The 25711-nt window shown below is 40.1% G+C and overlaps 2 protein-coding genes across 6 annotated transcripts in view; one reads left to right on the forward strand and one right to left on the reverse strand.

The window, feature by feature from the left end:
* cib2 (calcium and integrin binding family member 2) overlaps positions 1 to 25711 on the reverse strand; it is a 145148-nt gene that overhangs the window by 111471 nt on the left and 7966 nt on the right. For 2 of the 4 annotated variants that reach the window (XM_073024884.1, XM_073024881.1), the window contains exon 1: positions 2307 to 2521. The gene's annotated coding sequence lies outside the window, so the exon portion shown is untranslated. Of the gene's footprint in view, positions 1 to 2306; positions 2522 to 7357; positions 7466 to 25711 lie in introns of those variants that run through there. The other 2 variants (XM_073024882.1, XM_073024879.1) reach the window with 2 other exon arrangements.
* lrrc61 (leucine rich repeat containing 61) lies at positions 2616 to 24592 on the forward strand. 2 transcript variants are annotated; one of them, XM_073024876.1, is made up of 9 exons: positions 2616 to 2774; positions 2974 to 3069; positions 4980 to 5126; positions 17541 to 17601; positions 17717 to 17802; positions 18557 to 18622; positions 21366 to 21434; positions 23850 to 23972; positions 24103 to 24592. In XM_073024876.1, the coding sequence occupies exons 1-9, from the start codon at positions 2753 to 2755 to the stop codon at positions 24186 to 24188; spliced, it is 756 nt and encodes a 251-aa protein (XP_072880977.1). In that variant the 5' UTR covers positions 2616 to 2752; the 3' UTR covers positions 24189 to 24592. The 2 variants fall into 2 exon arrangements, with proteins under 2 accessions (XP_072880977.1, XP_072880978.1); XM_073024877.1 differs by lacking the exon at positions 4980 to 5126.

Genomic DNA, 25711 nt, shown 5'->3' on the forward strand with positions numbered 1-25711 from the left:
ATCTCAGGGTTGTATTTGGTCATATATATATACTTCGATAATAAATTTACTTTGAACATTGAGAAGTCTGATGGCAAAAGGGAGGAAGCTGTTCCTAAAACGTTAAGTTTGTGCCTTTGTCTTTGATCCACATATTTCCTGCATGTTTATGTGATGTTTAATATTTAAACTTAACAAGCCACAATAAATGCCAACTCATGAACTGCTAGGTCAAAGTGAGAGATTGCTGAATAGTTTTTATTTATTTCCAATAGTACAAAAGGTTAACAGGATATCTAGTTCAAGATAATTAAAAAAGATTAAGTGAAAAGAAAACTTGGGAGCATGGAGCACGGAGGAACATCTAGAAATCTCCAGGAAGGCCCTCTTCACTGCTGCTGCTGCTGTGAGGTTCGGGTCTCTGCTGAGAAGAACAGGCCCCCAGTCCTTGGGATCGCGTTGCCGGTGGCCGTTGGCGGGGGCGTCTTAATACGCTCAGCAGAGGATGGTGCTCAGAGAAGCTGTGCCGGAGGGGATGGTCGGAGGCTCGGAGGTTCGACTGACTTGGAGTCTGCTGTGGTCAGGTCACTTTCAGTGTGTGCTGTGTCTGTGAGGCTGGGTTCGACGGAGCTTTCATTGTGTGCTGCGTCTGCGAGGCTGAGTCGGGCGGTGCCATGGAAGTCCATAGCAGGGGTATTCCCTTCTGCCAGTGTGGGATGACGAATCTATTGGGACCCTGAGGACTTATGGAAACTGTGTGGTGGTTTCTTTCAAACTTACAGTCTTTTAACATCTTTGGACTATTTTTACCGTGCCCATGGTCCGTTGTTTTATCAAATTATGGTATTGTTTGCACTGTTGTAACTATGTGGTTTTGTGCAGGTCTTGTAGCTTTAGTTTTTGGTCTTGTTTTGTCTGGTGGATTTGGAGCTCCTTTCTGGGGAATGAGCTAAGATAGTAGCGCAATATTAATACGCAGTAGCCTCTCCGGACTCTGGATTGGGGATTGCCAAACGTTATGTGGATTTTCTGGTGTATTCTGTTTTGTCATGTGCTTTGTTGATATCATTCTGGAGGAATGTTGTCTCATTTTTTAACTGCATTGCATTTGTGGTTTCTAAATGACAAATAAACTGAATCTGAATCTGAAAATTAGTTTTATTTATTTATTTTCAATGTCAAATGTACATTGAAATTTACAGTGAAATGTGTTGCCTGTATCAATGACCAACAGTCTGAGGATTGTACAGGGGACTTAAGTTGTTTAGGGGAATATCTGTTCACAAATAAGAGGCTTGAGAAAAATCCATAACTTCTCCCCTAAAGGCTGTTGAGGCAGACTTAATGGAAAATGTCAAAACTGATTGCAAGATCCCAGCTTATTGTTAGTAAAAGACACACAATTAAGCTTAGTAAATGGAATTAGAAGGTAGATCAGCTTTGTTGAAATTGAATGATGTAGCAAGCTGAATGTCATATGCTTCCTTTCTTTATTGTCTTACCTCGGGTATTTCACTGCATCAGACACATTCCAACATTAATTACATTGTGACTATAATAATGAATATATTTTTACAATATATGCTCTATTTGGAATTGCCACTGAAAAAGGTTGGGAAATTTCTTTCAGAATCAGGTTTAGTATCACTGACATATGTCATGAAATTTGTTAGTTTAGCGGCAGCAGTACAATGCAATAATGATAAATATAGGGAAAACCACTGAATTACAATATGTATATTAAATAGTTAAATTAAGATCAATGCAAAACATTTTTTTAAAGTAGAGAAGTAGTGCATATTCCCCACAAGTTTCAATCTGAAGGAATGAACAGCAGTGTCTAGCTGTGTGTTACTGAATTTCAGAATCAGAATCAGGTTTGATATCGCTGCCATGTGTGGTGAAATTTGTTGTCTTTGCAACAGCAGTATAATACATAATAATTGGGGGGAAATGTGAATTACAGTAAGCAATACTGCAAGTAATTATACCAAATCATTAAATTAAATAAGTAGTGCAAAAATACAAATAAAAACGTAGTGAGGTAGTGTTCATGGGTTCAATGTCCATTGAGAAATCACGTTTTCAGTCTTGTACAGCTCCCAGGATGTATTACATGGTCCTATCTCAGTGCTGACCTGGACCTTGGTATAGACAAGGAGGATATACACTGATTTTTTTTTAAAGGATTTCCTTTTACATTTTGGCTCACTTCATCACCAGAAATCTAATGAAATTTGGGAATTTAAGTAACAACAACCTTGTAGAATGTAATTAACTAGGCTGTTCGAAAAATCTAATTACTAAAGCTATTAGCATTTACATACTGTATAAAATTTTGCTTAACTGTAGTTGAAGGATTTCTGGAACTTTCGCTGGAGACACGTGCGGGGCGAGACCGGCAATTTTTCTAAACTTTGTCCAACAATGTTTGACAGGTAAAAAGAGTTTGAGGTGACATTAGTTTATTGTCGCGGTGCCTATTATCTCAGTTCGCTGCCGCAGGACCTGCGATCCCCCAGCGAACAACCTCCTCCCGCCATTCGCCCGCCGGCAGCTCAGCGCTCCGTCGTGAAGCTCGCACTTTGCGACACGGAAGCTCCGGCCGACGCGGCTCCGATCATGGCAACGGTTGCTAGGGAACGGGTTGGCGGGGCGCTGGGGTAATGTAGCGCCGTGGCGACCAGGCTAACAAACGGCGGCCGGTGAGTGGGGCTGCAGGGGAAAGGCTAGAGAGAGAGCGGCCGAAGGCTTCGGCAGCTGCCCAGCAGGGATGGGGCAGAAGGTCGGAGCCGGTGAGTGTTGGAGAGGGCTCGGGTGTTTCCTGCCCCGCAACGGGATCAACAATCATCCCAACTGTGGTCAACACACACAACTCAATAGGTCCTTTCATCAGGACCCTTCTTCCACGGATGCTGCCTGACTCCATCCGGCACTTTGGACATTAATCAAGATTTCCAGGATCTCTTGTGATCTTATTTTTATTATTTTCAGAGGAAGAAGGTGTCAAGATCACTTCTGAGCTGCTCAAATCGATCACTGGGGAGTTTGACCTGGAGTCGATTTTGTTCTTAAAGCTGACGAAAATCGGTGAGTGCAATGATAGTTGGCTGATAAACTCGTTTTTTTTTTAAAGCAGGTCTCTTCCCCCCCCCCTCTCTCTCTCTCTCTCTCCCTCTCTCCCTCTCTCCCCCTCTCCCCCTCCCTCCCTCACTCCCTCTCTCATCCTCATAGGTCCCATTCCGGGGTAGTGTTGGTATGTTGTTAGTCCATTGAAGGAGTTGCCGTTATTACACCTTACCACCCGTTAATAACTTTCCAAACAGCTCTTACAAAAATTGATTATTATTTGACATGCAAACATGTCGCCAGACACGATTTACAGGCAAATTTTTTTCCCAAAATTACTTGATTCAGAAATATTACAAAATAAAGTTATTTACATAGAAAAAAACATCCAATAAATCTGAGTCCTTATACAATAAAGTTATTTACAATAAATTATGCGTTGACTCTCTGTTCCTATTCAAATTAAAGATGTTTACAATAAGACATTCATTGACTCTCAAACTTTAGACAAGGATTAAAGACTTATTTACAATAAAATGAAATTATTAACAATTAACATCCAGGCGTTGACTCTCATTCCTTTACCGAAGTTCCTTTACGGTCTATACATTTCCAGCCACTCCTGGGGCACCATGTTGACTCATCTATCCACACTGCTGATGAGGGGTATTCTCCCACTCCCGTGGGTGATGAACCTTAAACTGTGGTCCTTCCCCAATGGGCCTTCATGGTGGCTGCACCAAGCCTGAATGCAACCCTCAGCATGTATTCCTGCTGGCAAGAATGTGCCAGCCGTCAGCACTCATCCACGGACATCTCCATGTGCTGGTAGACCACCAAGTTTCGGGCTGACCAAAGAGCGTCCTTCACCGAGTTGGTGATCTGCCAGCAGCACCGGATGTTTGTCTCTGTGTGCATCCCCGGGAACAGCCCGTAAACCAGGGAGTCCTCAGTTACGCAGCTGCTGGGCATGAATCTTGACACCATCCCTTCCATCCTCTTCCACACCTTTTTCGCGAACCCACAGTGTGCAAAGAGGTGAGTCACTGACTTCGCCTCATTGCAGTCCTCCCATGGACAGCGGGGTGTGGAGACGACGTTCCGGGCATACAGGAAGGATCTGATTGGGAGGGCCCCTCTCACCGCCAGCCAGGCGAGGTCTTGGTGCCTGTTTGTGAGGTCTGGCGATGAGGCAATTTGCCAGATGTACTGGACAGTCTGCTCAGGGAACCACCCTACTGAGTCCATCTTGTCCTTCTACAGTGCCTGCAGGACATTACGTACCGACAAATATGGTCAACAGATCCACACACAGCTCGGATCCAAAACAGGCCGAACGGCCAAATAATTCAGACACGAGACTGCAGTTGCTGAAATCTGCTAGGCTGTAAATTCGAATGAGCTGCGACAAAACAGATGGATTATTATTAAAAAATCAGCTGGAGGAACTCAGCAGGCTGAGCAGCATCTGTAGGAAGAAAAGAATTGTTGACGTTTCAGATTCAAACTCCGCTCAAGCCCTAATACTGGGTTTCACCCCAAAAAACTGGCAATTCCTTTCTCTCACAGAAGTTTGACCCACTGGGTTCCTAGAGCATATGGTCGTTGGGCAAAATAATCTACTGTTCCATTGCAGCTAATTGAGCAACAAGATAAAACAAACCATCAAGAGCGTCATCTGTTTATTTAAATAACAAAGACTTTCAATTATGTAACATAACATCTTTTGTCTTTAGGTACTTTTAAGTATAATTAAATAAATGGAGCAGGAGAATTTTATACTAAACTTCTGACAATCCTTTTAGTTGGCAATGTCAAATTTTAGAAGGTAAAATCCAAAATATGATGTAAACCCAAGTATCTTTTTTAACAAGGGGAGTTACAGAAAGGAGATTTATGTAAAGGAATATCTGTGTTGTTGCTTGCTTTAGACATCTGCAATCTTGGATGCATTGGAGATTGTGTAAATCTGGAGAGGTTGGACTTATCAAGAAATGACATCTCAAACCTCAAGCCCTTGGCATCACTCAAACTTCTAACTGTACTCAACTTGTCAGCCAATAGAATCTCCAATATTGGTAAAGTAACTATCTTGAACATTCCAAAAAATGATTTTATAAACAAATATCACAAACTTTCATCTGCTGACATAGTAAAATGTAATTAACCTTTAAATGTTGACTCTATTTCTCCCTCATATGGTTCTGAATATTTCCAGCCATTTTCTATTTTTTGTATCACAGAATGAGAATGTGACTTTTACTTCTTTTAATATTTTGTTGAGAATGATCATCCAGTAGAACTTATGTTGTTCACTCATACACACAATGTTACAATGACATGCACTAGGAAGCTTCTCATAACTACTTTCTGATGAAGGGAATTCAGTTTGAAACACTAACTCTGTTTTTCTTTTCACACTTGATTCCTCATTTGTTGTTTTATTCCAGTATTTTTAAGTCCCAGGATCTAAACTTTCACTCAGTGGCCACTTTATTAGGTACACCTGTATTTCTGTTGGTTAATGCAAATATCTAATCAGTTAATTACATGGCAACAACTCAATGCATAAAAGCTTGCAGGCATGGTCAAAAGAGGTTGTTGTTCAGATCAAACATAGGAACAGGGAAGAAATGTAATCTAAGTGCCTTTGGCCATGGATTGATTGCTATTGCCAGATGGGGTGGTTTGAGCACATCGGAAACTGCTGATTTCATGGGATTTTCACGCACAACAGTCGTGAGTTTACAGAGTGGTGTGGAAAAACAAAAAGAAAATCCAGTGAGTGGCAGTTCTGTGTGTGTGAAAACACCGTGTTAATGAGAGAAGTCAGAGGAGAATAGTGAGACTGGTTCAAGCTGACAGGAAGGCGATAGTAACTCAAGTGCTTCTTTAGTGGTGTTCAGAAGAGCATCGAACCTTGACGAGGATGGGGTACAATAGCAGAAGACCATGAACATACACTCTGTGCCCACCTTATTAGGTACAGAAGGTACCCAATAAAGGGGCCACTGAGTGAATAGAGCCATTTTTACCTTCCAAACTAAACTCCACTCAACATTGTTCCACCTCAAATTACCTGCATAGAATATTTTCCAAAACAGATCTCATTTGTATTTCAAAGCAGTAATGCTAACTGATTCATATATATATCCTGGGAGATAATTTAATTGACTCACTAAACTAATCTTTGAAGACTAATTTTGAACTTGCCTTCTCTTGCTCCTTCCAATAACTTCAAGTACAAATACAGACTGATTACATTGTGCACTAGTAGCTGAAACATCATGTGGTTTACTGAATTCTCATTCTAATGCTTCCTTTTTAAACACCAGCAAGTTTAACTTACAGATGTCATAATCTAATCACTTGAATCATTCTGATTTATAAATAGCTGCAATATCCCTTAAGTACTTTACTGATGTTAGTTCGCTGGCCTGCAATTGTCCATCTTTTCCCTGCTGTCTTTTTTCAATAGAAAGTACATTCATTATCCTCCAGTTATTCCATACCACATCTATGTTCAGAAATTTGAAAATTTCCATCAAAGCCACAGCAAATTCTGCCCTTGAATCCCATATTGTCAGGCCTATCTTAATACCTACTTTCCAATGACAATTTCAAAGTCGAAGTAAATTTATTACCAAAATACGTATATGTTACCATATACCAGCTTGATATTCATTTTCTTGCAGGCATTTACATGAAAATAAAGATATACAATAGAGTTTATGAAAAACATACATAAAGACTGACAAACAACTGGTGTGCAAAATAAGATCCATCATGCAAATAAAAAAAATACATAATACTGAGAACATGAGTTGTAGAGTCCTTGAAAGTGAACACAAAGTACACTGCAGATACTGTGGTCAAATGAACACGTACAAACAAGCTGGATGAACTCAGCAGGTCGGGCAACATCTGTTGAAATGAGCAGTCAACGTTTCGGGCCGAGACCAAGGGTCCTGACGAAGGGTCTTGGCCCGAAACGTTGACTGCTCATTTCAATGGATGCTGCCCGACCTTGAAAGTGAGCCTGTAGGTTGGGGGAGCTGTTTAGAGTTTTGGTGAATGAAGTTATCCACTCTGGTTCAGGAACCTGATTGTTCATGCACCTGGTGGTCTCGAACCAATGGTGAGAACCATGAAGGTGTGGTCAAAGGAAGTGGAAGCTCGTTTACAAGACTGCTTTGAGTCGGTGCACCAGGCAATACTCAAGGATTCGTCTATGAATATGCCACAGTTGTCACCGACTTCATAGAGGCCTGTGAATGAGTGTGTGCCTTTAAGAACATAACTAACATACCAAAACCAAAAGCAGTGGATGAACCAGGAAATTTTCAGTCTGTTGAGGGCGAGATCCTTGATGTTCGAGACTGGTGATCCAGAATTAAGCAAGAAGTCCAGGTATGACCTACAGAAGGCAGAAAAACAATTCCGATTGAAGTTAGGAGACGGAATCAGATGCTCGTCAGCTCTGGCTGGATTTGCAGGCCAATACTTCCTACAAGGTGAATCCTAACATCATGAACGGCTGTGATGTCTCACTCCCAGATGAGCACAATGCCTTTTATGCACGCTTTGAAGGGAGAATAAAACTACACCTGTGCAAATCTCTGCAGCGTTTGGTGACCCTCTGATCTCTGTCTTGGAGACCGACGTAAGGACATCTTTCAAGAGGGTGAACCCTCACAATGTGTCAGGCCCCAATAACGTATGTGGTAGGGCTCTGAAAACACGTGCCAACCAAATGGTAGGGTCGTTCAAGGATATCTTTAATCTCTGACTGCTGCATTCGGAGACTCCCACTTGCTTCAAAAGGCTTCAAGTGCCTAAGAAGCTGCCTCAATGACTATCACCCAGTTGCGCTCACAACTATTGTGAAGAAGTGCTTTGAGAGGTTGATCATGGCCAGAATTAACTCCTGCCTGAGCAAGGACCTGGACCTACTGCAATTTGCTATCGCCACAATAGGTTTACATCAGATGCAGTCTCACTGGCTCTCCACTTGGATGACCCGGACAACAGCAATACCTACATTAGGCATTCATCATACCCTCAGTACTAATCAACATTTGTGGGTGGAGCTAAGGAGACAATGGCACCTAACAGCAACTCCTTTGCTTGCATTTTTGGAAACAGCTCTATTTCTATCTCTAATATCTCTATTTTTCCCTTTCAGGGTTCTTTTGAAGACCCTGACTTGGAGTTACATGCTGACTTCGGTTCTTTGCGGGAATGGGACCCGCTCTCGTGGTCTCACAACTGGCCGTTATTTGCTATACCAAGGACGCGGCCTAGAAGATTAGCCCACCTTTAGAGTTCCGGGATTTCATGGCTCTGGAGACCGGCGGACTCGAGGTCGGTGCCTCTGCAGGGAATCGGTGTGTCGTGGGAGATGGGAGATTGAAAGCTGCAAGCTGGCTGCTGGCTGTGAGCCCAGAGACTCGAGTCCTTTGGGCACAGAGCTCGGAAAAAGTGATGCAACAGACTTTTAACATTGTAAATCAGCGAGTTGTTTATTATGTCTCCCCTCTCGCTGTGAAATGTTACACTTCTTTTTCCCTTATTAGGGAGAAAGAGAGCCTGTGTTATGTCGAATTACCAGGTGAACAAGTAGTCTTTGGCGTACTGAAAATCTGTGTCTTTATTGATGTTTTGCTGCACACTTGAGTGCTCATGGGGGGCACATATGCTTTTCTACTGGTGGGAGGGGGAGATCGTTGCTTTGCTGCTGCTTATGCATGGGAGGAGGGAGCTGGGGTTCTAACATTTAACTGTCATTCATTCTTTGGGGCACTTCTCTGTTTTCATGGATGGTTGCAAAGAAAAGGCATTTCAGAATGTATATTGTATACATTTCTCTGACACTAAATATACCTTTGAAACTTCAAAACCTAGGCCTCTGTACCTCCCTCTGCAAATGGATCCTTGTCTTCCTCATTGGGAGACCACAGTCTGTGCAAATCAGAAGTAATATCTCTTCGCTGACAGTCAACACCAGCGAAGCTCAAGGATGTGTACTTAGATCACTGCTTTACTCTGTCCCCTACACCCATGATTGTGTGATAGTCAGAGCTGAAATACCATCTATGTTTGCTGATGCTGATTGTTTGTTGTTGGTAGAATGACAAGGGGGCACACAGGAGTGAGATAGATCAGCTGGCTGAATGGTTCCCAACCATTTTGCACTCAATGCCAATAAGATCAAGGGATTGATTGTGGACTTCAGGAAGGGGAAGTCAAGGGATCATGCACCAGTCCTCATCAAGGTATCAACAAAGGAAAGGGTGAGCAGTTTCAAGTTCCTGGGTGTCAACATCTCTGAACACCTATCTTAGACCCAACATACTGATGCAATTACAAAGAAGAAATAACAGCAGTTTTATTTCATTCGGAGTACCGAATTTTCTAGCAGATTTCTACAGATGTACTGTGGAGTGTATTCTAACTGATTGCATCACACCTGGTATGGAGGGACCACTGCAAATTCAAATTCAGTTAGCACCAACATGGGTACTAGCCTCCCCAACACTGAGGACATCTTCAAAAGGTGATGCTTCGAAAGGTGGCATCCATCATTAAGACGCCCATCACCCAGGTCATGCTCTCATTGCTATCACCAGGGAGGAGGTACAGGAGCTTGAAAACACTCAATGCTTTAAGAACAGTTTCTTTCACTCTGCCATCAGATTTCTGAACAGGCAATAAGCCAATCCATGAACACTACTTCACTATTATTTTTGCTCACTTTTAGCACTGCTTATTTCTACACCTTCTGATCATATGTCACCTCCTTCTAATGATTTGATTTCATTTTTACCAATAGAGCCACCCCATCCCCTTTGCCTACCTGCCTGTCCTTTCGATACAATGTGTATCCTTGGATGTTAAGCTCTCAGCTATAATCTTCTTTCAGCCATGATTCAGTGATGCCCACAACGTCTTACGTGCCAATCTGTAACTGCGCTACAAGTTCATCTATCTTATTCCGTATACTGTGTGCATTCAAATATAACACCTTCAGCCCTGTATTCATCATCCTTTTCGATTTTGTTCCCCTTTTACATTGCAGCTCATCCTGTTGACTGCAACTTTGCCCTATCATCAGCCTCTCCTTGCAAGCAGTCTCACTGCACACTGTCTCCATTTGTAAACTAACCACTCCATTGTCGGTACCATCACTCCAGTTCCTGTCCCCCTGCCAAGTTAGTTGAAACCCTCCTGGTCAGTTTCAGCAAAGCTGCCCACGAGGATATTGGAGGCTAAGTGTAGTGCCACTGCAGTATACTGGCTAAGAATTGTTATGCTAAAATTAGGGATAAAATCTTCCTGGACTGTTGTAAATTTTATGCAGTAATTTTGTGTGCTAAACTAGTGGAGTGATCCTTTTAGACTGGGTGATGTTTAAAGGTTGTAACCATGTTTTTATATTAACTAAGCGAGGTTTTGAATACTAAATGTATTGCCTTGGGGTAGTTCATCCTATCTAATCTATTTTCATTTCTGATTTGTGATTGATCATTGTGAGTCAGGAGATTTAGTTGCCTACATTAGGTATGTACCTTAACTGTACAGCAGTGCAATAATCAGAAAAATAAATGCATTTATAGTGATACTGCTGAAATCTAGTCTCACTACTTCATTCCTTTGAGGAGAATTGGTATGCCACCAAGGACACTCACAAATTTATACAGGACTGCCTTGGAAAGCAATCTAACTGGTTGCATAACTGTCTAGAATGGAAGAGCCACAGCACAGCATTGGAAAAGCTATAGAAAGACATAAGCTCTGCCAGCTCCATCAAAGGTACTAGTCTCCCCAGCATCCAGGACACCTCAAAATGCGATGCCTCAAAAAGGCGGCATCCATCATTAAGGACCCCCCCCCCCCCCCCAATCACCCGGAACATGCTCTTTTTTCATTGCTACCATCAAGCAGAAAATTCAGGAGCCTGAAGACATACACTTAACATTTGAGGAACAGCTTCTTCCTATATATATATAGTACTTACTGTAATTTATAGTTTTTATATTATGTGTTGCACTGTACTGTTGCTGCAAAACAACAGATTTCACAACATATGCCAATACTATTAAATCTGGTTCTGATTTATTAATAGAGTTGTGTTCTGCTCATTCGTTGCTTAGCAGAAACCCTAATTGGAGTTAACAGTCTCTAATAGATTACATGCTTGACATCGGTGGTTGGGAAGTTGTTAGCTTGAGATCAATGGTTGGGAAGTTGTTGGAGTCGATTGTCAAGGATGAGGTTACGGAATACCTGGAGGCATATGACAAGATAGGCAGAACTCAGCATGGTTTCCTTAAAGGAAAATCCTGCCTGACAAACCTAGTGCAATTTTTTGAGGAAATTACAAGTAGGCTAGACAAGGGAGATGCAGTGGATGTTGTGTATTTGGATTTTCAGAAGGCCTTTGACAAGGTGCTGCACCTGAGGCTGCTAAACAAGATAAGAGCCCATGGAATTACGGGAAAGTTACATACGTGGATAAAGTGTTGGTTGATTGGCAAGAAACAGAGAGTGGGAATAAAGGGATCCCATTCTGGTTGGCTGCCAGTTACCAGTGATGTTCCACAGGGGTCCTTGTTGGAGCTGCTTCTTTGTACATTGTATATCAACTATTTGGATTATGGAATAGATGGCTTTGTGGCTAAGTTTGCTGATGATACAAAGATAGGTGCAGGGGCCGGTAATCCTGAGGAAACAGAGTCTGCAGAGAGACTTGGATAGATTGGGGAATGGGCAAAGAAGTGGCAAATGAATTACAATGTCAGAAAGTGTACAGTCATGCACTTTGGTAGAAGAAATAAACGGGCAGGCTATTATTTAAGTGGGGAGAGAATTCAAAGTTCTGAGATGCAACGGGACTTGGGAGACCTTGTGCAGGATACCCTTAAGGTTGACCTCCAGGTTGAGTCGGTGGTGAAGAAGGTGAATGCAATGTTGACATTCATTTCTAGAGGAATAAAGTATAGGAGCAGGGATGTGATGTTGAGGCTCTGTCAGGCACTGGTAAGACCTCACTTGGAATACTGTGTGCAGTTTTGGGCTTCTTATTTAAGAAAGGATGTGCTGACATTGGAGAGGGTTCAGAGAAAATTCACTAGAATGATTCCAGGAATGAGAGGGTTAACATATGAGGAATATTTGACCACTCTTGGACTGTACTCCTTGGAGTTTAGAAGAATGAGGGGGGACCTCATAGAAACATTTTAAATATTGAAAGGCGTGGACAAAGTGGATGTGGCAAAGTTGTTTCCCATGGTGGGGGAGTCTAGTACGAGAGGACGTGACTTGAGGATTGCAGGGCGTCCATTCAGAACAGAGATGTGAAAAAAAACTTTTAGCCAGAGCGTGGTGAATCTATGGAATTTGTTGCCACAGGCGGCAGTGGAGGCCAAGTCATTGGATGTACTTAAGGTAGAGATTCATAGGTATCTGAGTAGTCAGGGCATCAAAGGTTATGGTGAGAAGGCGGGGGAGTGGGACTAAAGGGGAGATTGGATCAGCTCATGATGAAATGGCAGAGCAGATTCGATGGGCTGAATGGCTGACTTCTGCTCCTTTGTCTTATGGTCTTATGACCAAGGAGATGGTGGTGGACTTTAGGAGATCTAGGCCTCATATGGAGCCAGTGATCATTAATGGAGAATGTGTGGAGCAGGTTAAGACCTACAAGTATCTGGGAGTACAGTTAGACGAGAAGCTAGACTGGACTGCCAACACAGATGCCTTGTGCAGGAAGGCACAGAGTCGACTGTACTTCCTAAGAAGGTTGGCGTCATTCAATGTCTGTAGTGAGATGCTGAAGATGTTCTATAGGTCAGTTGTGGAGAGCGCCCTCTTCTTTGTGGTGGCGTGTTGGGGAGGAAGCATTAAGAAGAGGGACGCCTCACGTCTTAATAAGCTGGTAAGGAAGGCGGGCTCTGTCGTGGGCAAAGTACTGGAGAGTTTAACATCGGTAGCTGAGCGAAGGGCGCTGAGTAGGCTACGGTCAATTATGGATAACTCTGAACATCCTCTACATAGCACCATCCAGAGACAGAGAAGCAGTTTCAGTGACAGGTTACTATCGATGCAATGCTCCTCAGACAGGATGAAGAGGTCAATACTCCCCAATGCCATTAGGCTTTACAATTCTACCGCCAGGACTTAAGAACTTTTTAAAAGCTATTATTAATGCTTTTTGAGATAGTGATTTAGATGCATATCATATTCTTTACTGAGTTAAGTATTGTATGTAATTAGTTTTGCTACAACAAGTGTATGGGACATTGGAAAAAAGTTGAATTTCCCCATGGGGATGAATAAAGTATCTATCTATCTATCTATCTATCTATCTATAAAACCTTAAATGTTGAACAGAGAAGAGCAGGGCAGCAGCAGTAGTCATTGCTGTTTTGTGTATCTTGTAGCTCAGGTCTGCCAAATTGGAGGGAAATAGATGTTTGATTTTGAGTTAACTTATGGTATGTCTATATTCCAAATGCTTACATTATCACAAAATTCTTCCTCTTCCTCCTCACCCTCCATCCTCCACATCATCATCTCGTCCCTTCCCACCCATGGGTTCAAGCAGCATATGCTTCCACTCCAATTCTGAGGTAATTGATGAGGCCAACATGGGGACCACAGAATCCTCAGCGATTAGGAGGAATTGCCTAATGGGGCAGGTATGTGGAGAGTTTGTCAGGTACTGTTCTCCTTCCATTGTTCATGCTGAGCTTCTGTGTGCTAGTAAGGTTCTCAAAATCATCCCAAATACTCGAGTTTGAAAGTTTGTAGGCTTGGGATTCCTGGAAAGCAGTTGACATGTTACATTTTCTCAAAGAGGCTTCAAAACTCCAATAGATACAGGCTTAACCTGTCAACCTTTCTTTGTTATATTACTCTAGTAAAACTTTCTCTGGATTTCTTTCACTATGGAGATCAATACTACAAAGAATACACAAGAGCGATCTCCCCAATACCCATGTAATTGAAGATTAACCTTCCCATTTTTTATTTATTTCTGCTAACAATAAGTAAAACAAAATCGGTAGGCATCTTGATATCTTGTTTTATATGCATGTTAACTTTTCGTGAATTCTGTATTAGGACATCCAGACGCATCTACATCTTAGAACGCTGCAAAACCTCACCATTTAAGTATGTTTTTTTATCTGGGCAATTTTGCAGTTCATGCTCCATTAGCCAGGTCTTTGCATGCCCAATAATGTATCTGTATCCATTTAAATCTCTTTACATTCATTCTTTCTCAACTTGGTTTCCTGTCTACTTTTGAATCACTAGTAAACATAGCAATTATATTTTCAGTGCCACCTTCCATTGTTCTGTAGTAATATCTAGCCTAAATTTCAGCAGCACTTCATTTGATGGACTTTTTTTGGCAAGTAAAACATACAGGATGGACGCAGTTGATATTTATTTTGTGTTTTCAAACACTACTTAAGAATGTACAACATACAAAAAGTGGGAGGAACTCAGCAGGTCAGGCACCATTTATGGAAGGAAACAAACAATCAGTGCTTTGGGCCATATGGTTGAGTCAATAGTAAGGAAGGCAAATGCAGTGTTAGCCTTCGTTTTGGGAGGACTAGAATGTAAAAGCAAGAGTGTAATGTTGAGACACTATAATGCATTGGTCAGACCACATTGGAGTACTGAGAGCCATTTTGGGCCCCTTATCTAATAACGGATGTTCCTGACTTGTGCCTTGTAAATCGTGGGAATACCTCTGTCAGGAGCTGAGCCCCTTATTGGAAAATAAGCAGACTTAGACCTGCTCTTGTAACCATGGTATTTGTGTGGCTGGCTTGGTTGAGTTTCTGGTCAATGTTGACCTGTAGAATATTGATGACTGGATTTGGACATACTAATGTAACTGAATGTCAAGGATAGGTGGTTTGATTCTCTCTTGACAACTGCCAAGTGGTCTTTTATATCTACCTGAGAGGGCAGAAACCTTCCATTTTCCTCCCTTGTTCTTTCAGACTCAGAGGGATTTTTTGGTTTATAAGAAGATGCCTTTCAGTTTGAAATTTGTTGAAGGCAGCAAACATGACCAAATAACATAGTATTAATTGTAGTTGGGACTTTGGCAATTTCATCCCTGTAGTGGAAGCAGATAGTTTCCATTTTGTTTTAAAAGAAAGGAAGCACGAATTGTGTTTCAAGACTGATCTGCAGAAGTAATGTGTTCCTATTTATAAAGTCCAAATGATCATTTGTGTTGAAATACATATGACTTGGCCCTGACTCCATATGCCCTTGTACAAGGGAATATCAGAGATTAGGTTTTCTAAATGCAGCTGAAAATATAGATTTAATTTGGAAATAGTTTTTGAAATCAGGAATATAATAAACTGAGTTTGTGATTAAATCTTCTGTGGAATAGCATTTCTGTTTTTTATTATTTTATCTAGAAAGAGTGTGAAACAGGCCCCCTTCTGTCCAACAAACTACACTGCCCAGCAATCCACCTATTTCACACTAGCCTAATCACAGGACAGTTTACAATGTCTAATGATGTGCCCCTCCACCAAAAATGTCTTTTTTTCTTTGTGTACGTAGCATAGGGTGTAACTCCAGAGAAATAAACGAGTGCTACAGCAAGATTTGAGATGATCAATTGTCTTTCAGTTGATGGGTTGAATTAAGGATTCCTCTGCATTCTGGGTAGATGTAAAGGAGTTCAAGGCACTAGGTTGAAGAAGAACTGGTTCATTGGTCATTGTGTCCTAGACAAAAATGTAATCCTTCAGCTAACATTATCTGGTATTTGGTCATCAAAATGTTGCTGATGGTGGGTCAAAGAGTCAGAGAGTCAAGCAGTAATGGGTCCATCAGCTGTGCAAGTCCACACTGACTGACCAGTACCCATAATTACTAACCCTTCACTAATCCCCTTTTTGGGATTTGTGTGGTTGACAAATTTTGCAATGGTATATTAACTTACTACATTGGCTGTAATGGTTTTTGGGCTAAAGATGCAAAGCAGCTATATTAATTTAAATGTTTTAGCTGTTCCTCAATTCTTGCAGCTCAAAGCAATATTTTTAATTGGTAAGGAATGGACAATTTTGCAACAACTTCATAATGAAAAATGGAGTAGTAAAACTAGAAGCTTGGTTGTGCAGTTTCATGCTTTTTTCCACTCTTCAAAATTTCTTCAAAATTGTAACTTTTTTTAAAAAATTGGAGGCATCTGGATCATATTGTTAAACATTCTGAACCTGCGAAGTTTGCACTATGGTTTAGTTCATGCACTACATTCAGTCAGGTCTCTTTCACTTTCAAGAAGGTATCTAGATTATTTTCTACAGCTAGGTACAATAGGATACCAGTGTTGTACTTATGGTCAATTGCAACACTTGAAGAGTTAGGAACAGGAACTGTATAAAACACTGACACAGATTAGTGATTGTCTACCTTCCTGCAGTGGGCTGTTGTTGGAAGTGTTAGTCATGTTTTAAGTCAACTATCTTTTCTGAGATAGTGGGAATTTGTGCTTGGTGGTTAAGTTAGATAGCACTGGAACAATCCATATAAGGAAGAAGGGAATATATAAATCTGGATGCAGGGAAAGTGAAATTAATATGTGAGGACCTTTGTATGTGTGTGTGTGGGGGGGGCTAAATACTAGTGCAGATGAATATAGTAGCTTGTTTCTGCTGTAGACTTAATAGTTAATACTTCCATAGTAATCTGGATTAGGATATTTCGTCATCTAGAGCAGTTTGTCTCAATAAAATACTTTCAAAAAAATAAAATCACGGTGCTCTCTGTCGATCTCGGACTTTTACTTGACATTCAGTGATGGCAGTAATGTAAAATGAGCAGCATCAGATCTCCTGCACATTTAATAAAGTGTTGAATATGAATTTTCCCTGATCTCTAATTAATGTAAGTTTATATCTTATGTTTTTGAGCCTTTGGTTTTAATAACAGTTCATTGGAAATATATATTCAATAAAGAATTTAAATCTGTGGTTCATAATATATTTTTCTTGGAAATGCAATTTACACTTATCACATGTTACTGATGTGCACCCAAGAGTCTGGTTTACACTGTTGAGGGCAGCAAATAGAAATGTTTGAAACTTTGCCTAGCATTCAATTGATGCTTCCGTTGGAAACGATGTAGTAGTGCCACCCTCAGTCTGAAACAAACTAAAGAGTCGAAATGATGGAAAAACTCAGAAAGCATTTATATAAAGAGAAACAGAATTAACATTTTGTACTAAAGTATTTTATTTTGACAATGCATTCCAGCATAGCAAAAATATACTCTCTTTTTTAATTTAATTTCTGTTAAGTGTTTGGTCATTTAAATGTACTATTTTCTCCTCTGTCTGGGGATGATAACTTCAGAGGTGTTGAAGCCATCATGGAAAGAGAATATGCCGTCTTCACTCTCAATTTTTCCGTCTTCAAATGTAATCAAATTTTATTTTCCATTCTAGATCCTCTGCGTTTCTGTGAAAATTTGCAGAGCCTCAATTTGGCAGGAAACCTAATCAGCAGGTGAGTGTGTAAAAGTTGTTTGCAGTGCCTATTTGACAGAAATTGCTTGTTTTAGCAGTTGTAAGTTTTTTTTAATATATCAAGCCAATTTTTGTATATCTGCACTGCTCTTTAGTGCTGATGTCCTCTGCTCAATAACTGAGCTGAAGAAACTAGATACGATTCGATTGAAAGATGCAGTTTCCGGTTTTAGTAATCCAGGTAACTCATTATCTTTGCTGTGACTCCGTTCATATTGAAACCTTTCAAGTCAAAAGGATTTGGATCTGAGCCCTTCAATAGAGATTTGAGGGTAAAACTTAGACTAATATTCCACAGTAATGAGAGCAATAATATGGGCAATTTGGAATTTCAGAGATGAGATAATAAACTGAATAAATTGTCATATCCCTCCTAATGGTTTCAAAATCCCACAATACTACCTCAAGTGAATTCTTTTGGATGCTAAAGCTATCCATTCATTAATTCACATTACTGAAGGCATTTATCACACTGATATTTATGAGATCCTGTGTATAAACTGGATTTGTGTTTTCCTTTATCCCATTGCACATAAAGCACTTGGGAACACCCAAGATTGTAATTCTGTTCATCCTTGAAGGCAGTGTGATAATTAGATGAGAATTTGATTAATTTCTGGCCTGGGTAAATTGCAGATCTGCATTAGTGCAAAGGCATAGAATAAATCATATGCTTTCTATTATTTATGGTGTCTCACCTCTTGGTAATGTTACAAGTTTAAAGAAAGGGCAAATTCATTTAAAGGTATTTGATCACCATGTAATGCTTCTTGTAGATGTAGCATATACTTTATGTGAAATGTTAAAATGCTTTTATAGGACAGCATAATTGCTGCCTCAGAGTTAACACTCTTATAACACTGTAACACATGGAGCATACATAACAAATACAAATATTTCTGCAGAAAAATGTGACTGTAAGTCTTTGTTTTCAGTGTGTATGAATACATCATATTCAAGCACAATGTTGGACATGTTCCCAAACATAAAGGTATTAGATGGTGAGTAACTTGAACAATTGAGAAATTAAAGTTTCTCTTTTGAGAAATTGAGATTGAGATACTGGCACAGATCTTCCCCAATACCAACATGAGTGCTAGAGTTTATCTGTACATCCCCATAGAAATACAGATTTCTATCACTGGTATCAGACTGAAGCACAGGCATCATTTTCTGCCTTGCCACAGTCACCGCTGGCTGCTCCTGTGGACTCATCTAAAGTCCCAACAATACACTACAGTTACATGCAGGCTTCTTGACTCTTTGTGCTGGAAAACCTGTCTGCTGACCATGCACAACAATTCCCATTCAAGTGACTGAGAGACTCTTGATGTAGGGCAAAAGGTACTATATTTTTTTTTATTTAAGTGTTAATCACTTTTAAATTTAGTATATAAATATAATTTCAAATGCATATCAGATTTTAACTTTTTTTTAAATGTCCTAATGTTCACAGAATTGCAGAATGGTTTCAGCACTAATGGAGGCCATACAGCCTACTGCATCCTCACTATTCTATGTGAAACAAATCCAGCTAATCCCACTCCCCTTAACATTGCAGTTTCTTTCCTTTCAGTTATCTGTTCGGTTACTCTTTGAAAAGTACAGTTGAATCAAATTCTGGTGGTACATTCCAAACCCTAACCACTTGTTGTATGTACATAAAAGCAAAGATTCTCTTAGTGGTTCTTTTGTCAGTCATACCCTATGGCTCAATGCCCTTTCACGAGTAGGAATAGTTTCTCTCAGTCTATCTCATCCTGATTTTAAATATTGCTGTCAAATCCCCTTGAAACTCTTTAGTTCCAAGAAGAACCAGAGATAAAGGAAAGTCAGGTGCCGTATTTCTGGTACTAGTATGGAAATGGAGTCAGGAAGAATTGAACACTCTTCATCAAAATCATTAACATAAGTTGCAAATAGTTGAAGTCCCAACATTAATTCCCCCCCCCCCCCACTGCACCACATTAATTGATTGCCAATCTGTAAATGATTTGTTTATCTCAACTATTTTCTGTAGTTGACCATTTCATTATCTATGACAATGTATAACCTACAACTTAATAATTCTTGTGCACTGACCTCTAATGTAGCTGTTGTCAAATGTCTTCTGGAAATCTAAAACCACTGTATCAACTTAAGTCCATTATATCACCATTTGTTACGTCCCTAATTCAGAATTTAAAAACTGATTAGATTGTCCTTTTAAAATCCGCTATCTGCTAACATATCCTATTGGTCAACTGACATCTTACATCTTTCTTCAAACAAGCTTCTACTTGACAGTGATTCTTACTATTTTCTGAAGTTGCTCACTGTATTGCAAGGTGAAAGAATATTCTACTAATTTTAAAACAAATTTGTATCTTTTCTCTACTTGATGCTCAGTTCTTCTTGACCCTTTCTGATTGGTGTTAAAAATGCAGCCCCAAACTTTCTTTTCCTTTGTCATTTGTCTTTCATTATATTGAGGGACGATTTGTTGCTGAATGTCTTCCTATAGCAGTGTGATCAGCATGGAATCTGATGGATAAAAATCAGGACCTGAACAGTAAGCTGGGATGCTAGTGATTTTATTGTAAATGAATTCTCAGTTATTAAGATGTTGCTGGTGCAGTTCTTGTAAGAGAACTATTATTACAAACTTATCTTTAACATTGAGCAAATCTAATAGACTTGGGCTTCCAGCTGGGTTACAGGTATCAAGTATAACCTTGATGACGGACCTTCTTCAGGGATGATGCCAGGATATGACTAGACTGGTGGTAATTATACCCCTGTAGTCTGTCCCTCCTGATTGGCTAATCCTCATCCAATCAGGTTTCCACTCTCCATCTTGCTTACAATTGAATTCCAGTTCTTACTTAGAGCGAGACCATCATCTTTGTTAAAATTCTTTTATGTAGTTTTAATTCAATGGCTTCCTTTACCAAAAGCTATTGTTATGGCACAGTAGTTGGAACGATTGCCGGGATCCTGAAGAAATACCGGATTAATACCGACCACAAACCCGTAAGGAAGCTCAAGTCCCAGCTTATGCGGGTCAAAGATGAGCTGGGACTTGGGTCGGCTGGTGTTTACAGGATTTTCTGTGAATGTGGAGCAGCGTATATCAGCCAGATGGGACGCACGATGGAAACATGCATCAAGGAGCACAGGAGCTGCATCTGCTTGGGTTACCCAGAGAAATCGGAAGTAGCAGAACACTGCATTCGCAATGGCCATAGGATTGATTTTGACAGCACAAAACTCTTGTGCTACACCAATGGCTTTGGGGCTGCCCGATAGAGGAAGCCATTGAAATAAAACTAGAGGAAAAGAATTTTTACAGAGATGATGATCTCACTCTAGGTAAGAACTGGAATTCAATTGTAAACAAGGTGGGAGAGTGGAAACCTAACTGAATGAGGACTGACCAATTAGGAGGGACAGACTGTGGGGACATAAATACCACTGGTCAAGATATACCCAGGTATCATCCCTGAAAAAGATGGCAGAGTCTGTCATCGAAACATCAGTTATAATTGATACCTGTAACTGGTTGGAAGCCCAAGAAGAGTTTATTCATCATATACGCCAGGAAAGTAGTAGATTGTTTTTCACTGAGAAAATTTGTTAATTGTGTAATGTTTGTTTTGTATTACCACATACTATCAACAAGTATTACCATGTTATTAATTGTCTTTCCATGTATTTATTTCTAATAAATGAAAAGAATCATAATTGTTTTTGTTTCATTCACAGGAGAGAGGGTGATGGGTAAGGGTAGTGATTTGTACCGACTGTGTAAAGACATTGACAGCTCTTTGAAAGGTTTGACAGCGTTTTTTTGTTTTGATTGTAACTTAAATTGTATTTTCACTCCATACTAAAGTGAGTACACACAGTAAATCATGGACAGAATTAAACTTGAATGATGTACATGCTTTTCAATGCTAGGGTCCAGTCTGACTTTCCCAATGTCATGCTGATAATGAATTTAATCTGAAATCATTTAGTTGGCTTCACTAGATTTTTGAAATGTTCTTTGCGTTTCCACAATTGTAATTTGCAAACAGCTACTTTAGATATCACTCACAGTAAGTCTATAGATAGACTTCCAAATAACTGAGGGGTGCTAATTAAACTAAAGTTGACAAGGAAAATATAACGTGCAGAGGAAACACTTGATAAATGCTGTGCTGCTAACTTAACCAAATTAAAAGAACAAACACGAGGAAATCTGCAGATGCTGGTAATTCAAACAACAACACACACAAAATGCTGGTAGAACACAGCAGGCCAGGCAGCATCTATAGGGAGAAGTGCTGTCGACGTTTCGGGCTGAGACCCTTCGTCAGGACTAACCAAAAGGAAAGATAGTAAGAGATTTAAAAGTAGTGGGGGGGAGGGGGAAATGCGAAATGATAGGAGAAGACCGGAGGGGGTGGGATGAAGCTAAGAGCTGTAAAGATTTGCGAAAGTGATACAGAGCTGGAGAAGGGAAAGGATCATGGGACGGGAGGCCTCAGGAGAAAGAAAGGTGGGGGGAGCACCAGAGGGAGATGGAGAACAGGCAAACAACTAAATATGTCAGGGATGGGGTAAGAAGGGGAGGAGGGGCATTAACGGAAGTTAGAGAAGTCAATGTTCATGCCATCAGGTTGGAGGCTACCTAGCCGGTATATAAGGTGTTGTTCCTCCAACCTGAGTTTGGATTCATTTTGACAATAGAGGAGGCCATGGATAGACATATCAGAATGGGAATGGGACGTGGAATTAAAATGTGTGGCCACTGGGAGATCCTGCTTTTTCTGGCAGACCGAGTATACTTCCAGGTGAGGCGACACTTCACCTGTGAGTCGGCTGGTGTGGTATACTGCGTTTGGTGCTCCCGGTGTGGCCTTTTATATATTGGTGAGACCCGACGCAAACTGGGAGACCGTTTCGCTGAACACCTACGCTCGGTCTGAAATCCAAGTAAATGACATCCATTGTGTCTTCTCTGTCCACCCTGCTTGTTACTTCCTGGAATTAAGTGTTTCTTGAAAAGTCATGACCATTGCATTCATTATCTCTTCAGCAACCTCTCTCAGGACTCTGGGATGTAATCCATCTGTCCAGATGACTTGTGCACCTTAAGACCTTTGAGTTTGCTAGCACTTTCCCTTTGTAATAGCAATAGCACTCACTCCTCTCCCTGACACTCACAAACTTCTGGCACACTCCTCGTGCTTTCCTACAGTGAAAATTGATGAAAAGTACCCATTAAATTCTGACACTATTTAAACACTCTTTGGCAATAATGACCTGTCCCAATTAAGTGGCATAGTGTCCCAAATAAACAAAGAGAATCCCAGCTATTTTCTTGATCAGTTTTAGTTCTTTAAGAGTTGTCTCAAATAAGCAGCTATCCCAGTTAACCAATAAGCCTAATTAACTGAAATCCACTGTCTATACAATTATGAAAAGCATAGATATTGTAGATAATAGAGTGTAAAGGGCGGAAAATTGAAAGTAAATTTGCAAAGTGTGTTCTCTCACATAGACTGGAACTCACTGCCCGAGAAGATACGATAACAATGTTTATAACCATTTATAGACACTTACGTAGGCAGGGAATAAAGGGTTACAGACCACGTAAAGACAGATAGAATTGGGAAAATTTGGCATCATAGTTGATGCAGAAATAGTGAGCCAAGGGGCCTGTTTAATGTTTCTGACCTCCGGAGTTGACCAATTAAAAAGACTAATGTAATTAGGTAAAATAGAAATGTCATATTTTAACATGACACTTAGAGATGTAAGTTTCATTGTTATTGTATTCCTGTGGTATGTTATGTAGTTTATTGTTAGCATAATAACTAAGCAAAAAAAATTATAACAGGTGTTCTCTTGTGCTGCTTTCTCTGACTCGGAAAATAAGTGCTGTTGCCTGTTGTAAGTGGTCATGGCTTCAGATTTTTAGAACCAGAAAATCTGTACAGTACTGAATGAGCACTGTATTGTCAGGAGTACCATCTTCAGGATTGGTAAATGACCCCTACCTGTTTTCTCAAATGAGAGACAAGGACGCTGCAGCGTAATTTTAAAATGAGCAAGGCAGTTTCAGCGAAGTTACGTTGTGAAAATTGTCTGTAATGCTTAAGACATTAAAACAGATAAGCCATTTTTATTGGCAGCAATTCTTTTTTGGGATATCTTTAGACTGTGAAAATTGTTCATATAAATTCTTGTTCTTTTTTAAAGTAATTGACAGCAGTGCTCCTCTTAATGTACCACTTGGTCTTAAAAAATGGGTTGAGGACAATTACTGGGAACTTCAGCCAGTGCAGCAAACACAGGCTGCTGCAGCTACAGAACAGTTTTACGGTAAGGGCTCTCTTGACTTCAGTAATTTGAACTTGTAACAATTGATTAAGGTTTAAGTAGAAATTATTTTTTCAAACCATTTATTTTGAAAATGAATGATTCTTATTGCTACTCTTTTCTTAATACTTAGAACTTTTGAATGAATGCAGAAAGCTCAACAGTAAGGCTGCTGATGTCATTACAAAAACCAAAAGGACGCTAAGGACAATGAATTAAGCAAATACCTATGGCAACATCAGCAGTTACTTCAAGAAACTCGAGCAATTCTGAAAGAGGCCACAGATTCATACTGACACATCACCTAAATCATTTCTTTATTATGAAGTTGTTATTGAAACTAAAGGAAGGATCAGATCCTTCTACTATAGGTTGTTTTCTATATGCTTCTATACAGGTGGAATATATGCCACCCAAAGTTGTGAAAACAAAATCAGTAAAGATGTATAACGTCCTGAATTGAACTGGGTTTTACCACCTCAATTCCAACAGACAGATTTGCCTGCTGGTCAATTTTTATGCCTTCTAAATGAACTTGTGCACTGTTAATGTGCCTTCTTCAAGGCACTGACTACTGTATTACACTATACTTCTGTGAGCAAAATTTGTGAACTAAACTATTTATTCATACATATTTGTGACCAAGTGAATAGTGATTTATAGCTGTTGTCTGTGGTGTTGTATTCCAAAATATTAATCCCACAGTGAGCAATATATTCACAAAAGATGCAATCTTAAGCTATTTAAATGCTTCCTGAAGAGTGCTACAGAAATCATATTCCACAAATGCAAATCATGGCTTACTAAAAATTCTGATTATAGTCAGAAGACAGGACAGGTTTACCAGAGAGGCACATAGCGTTATCAGTTTGGTTAATGACCTTTCGTTAGAACTATTATTAATATCATATAAAATCAGATATAATTGATTTGTTTTGGTTCTTGTATCTGAGGTGATAAAGCTCTGATAGCTTCCAACTATCATGTTATCGCCAAAGAGTATAGCTTCTGCGTCTTTTCAACTTCCAAATTATGATTCTTGGTTATTCTTGGGAGCTAACCACAATTTGCCTGACTTGTGTGGTGAAACTTGCTAAGCTGTTGACGAGGTGCTTGATGAAATGGGTGAATGCCACTGCTTGGCTTTAGGTGTTAAATACAAGCTTCTAAAATCCAGTCTTTGAAAGCAGTAAAACATCAAAACAATCAGAAGGGCAAGCAATAGGTAGGCTTAATAGAAAGGGAATTTAAACTGCAGAGTAAAGAACACAGAATTTGTATATCACAGAAAAAGGCTTTTCTGTCCACCTTATCCATGCTCATGCTGATGCCTGTGTGTAGTAATTAATCTACCAGTGCCTTTTATTTCCAAGTACCTGTCCAAATGCCTCTTAACTATAATTATAAAAGTAACATGTACAAAATGCTGGAGGAACTCAGCAGGTTGAGACCCTTCATCAGAACTGAAACACTGTTCCCTCGACTTCCCCTTCTTAAAGTTCCCAATCAATTCCATGGTCTTACTGATGTTGAGTGCAAGATTGTGTTGCGACACCACTCAACTGCTTCTTTCTGCAAATTTTTCTTGGATGCAAGATAACAGAGCTCTGAAGCAGCCTGTGCTGTTCAAAGCATGAACAGTGATGCTCAACATTTTATACTTCGTGGTCTGACTAGGAATGAGTAAGCTATTACAGACCAAAGTGGTTTCATATTCATTAGGTTAAACACTGTTAATTCTA

This window comes from Hemitrygon akajei, chromosome 21 (genome assembly GCF_048418815.1).
Source record: "Hemitrygon akajei chromosome 21, sHemAka1.3, whole genome shotgun sequence".
Taxonomy (NCBI): domain Eukaryota; kingdom Metazoa; phylum Chordata; class Chondrichthyes; order Myliobatiformes; family Dasyatidae; genus Hemitrygon; species Hemitrygon akajei.

What these genes read in the sequence shown, in the direction of transcription:
- lrrc61 (XM_073024876.1), top strand. Translation starts at nt 2,753, where the DNA reads ATGGGGCAGAAGGTCGGAGCCG. An exon ending in GCAGGAAACCTAATCAGCAG is followed by an intron (nt 17,602 to 17,716) that starts GTGAGTGTGTAA and finishes ACTGCTCTTTAG; the next exon opens with TGCTGATGTCCTCTGCTCAA. An exon ending in AGCTACAGAACAGTTTTACG is followed by an intron (nt 23,973 to 24,102) that starts GTAAGGGCTCTC and finishes CTTAATACTTAG; the next exon opens with AACTTTTGAATGAATGCAGA.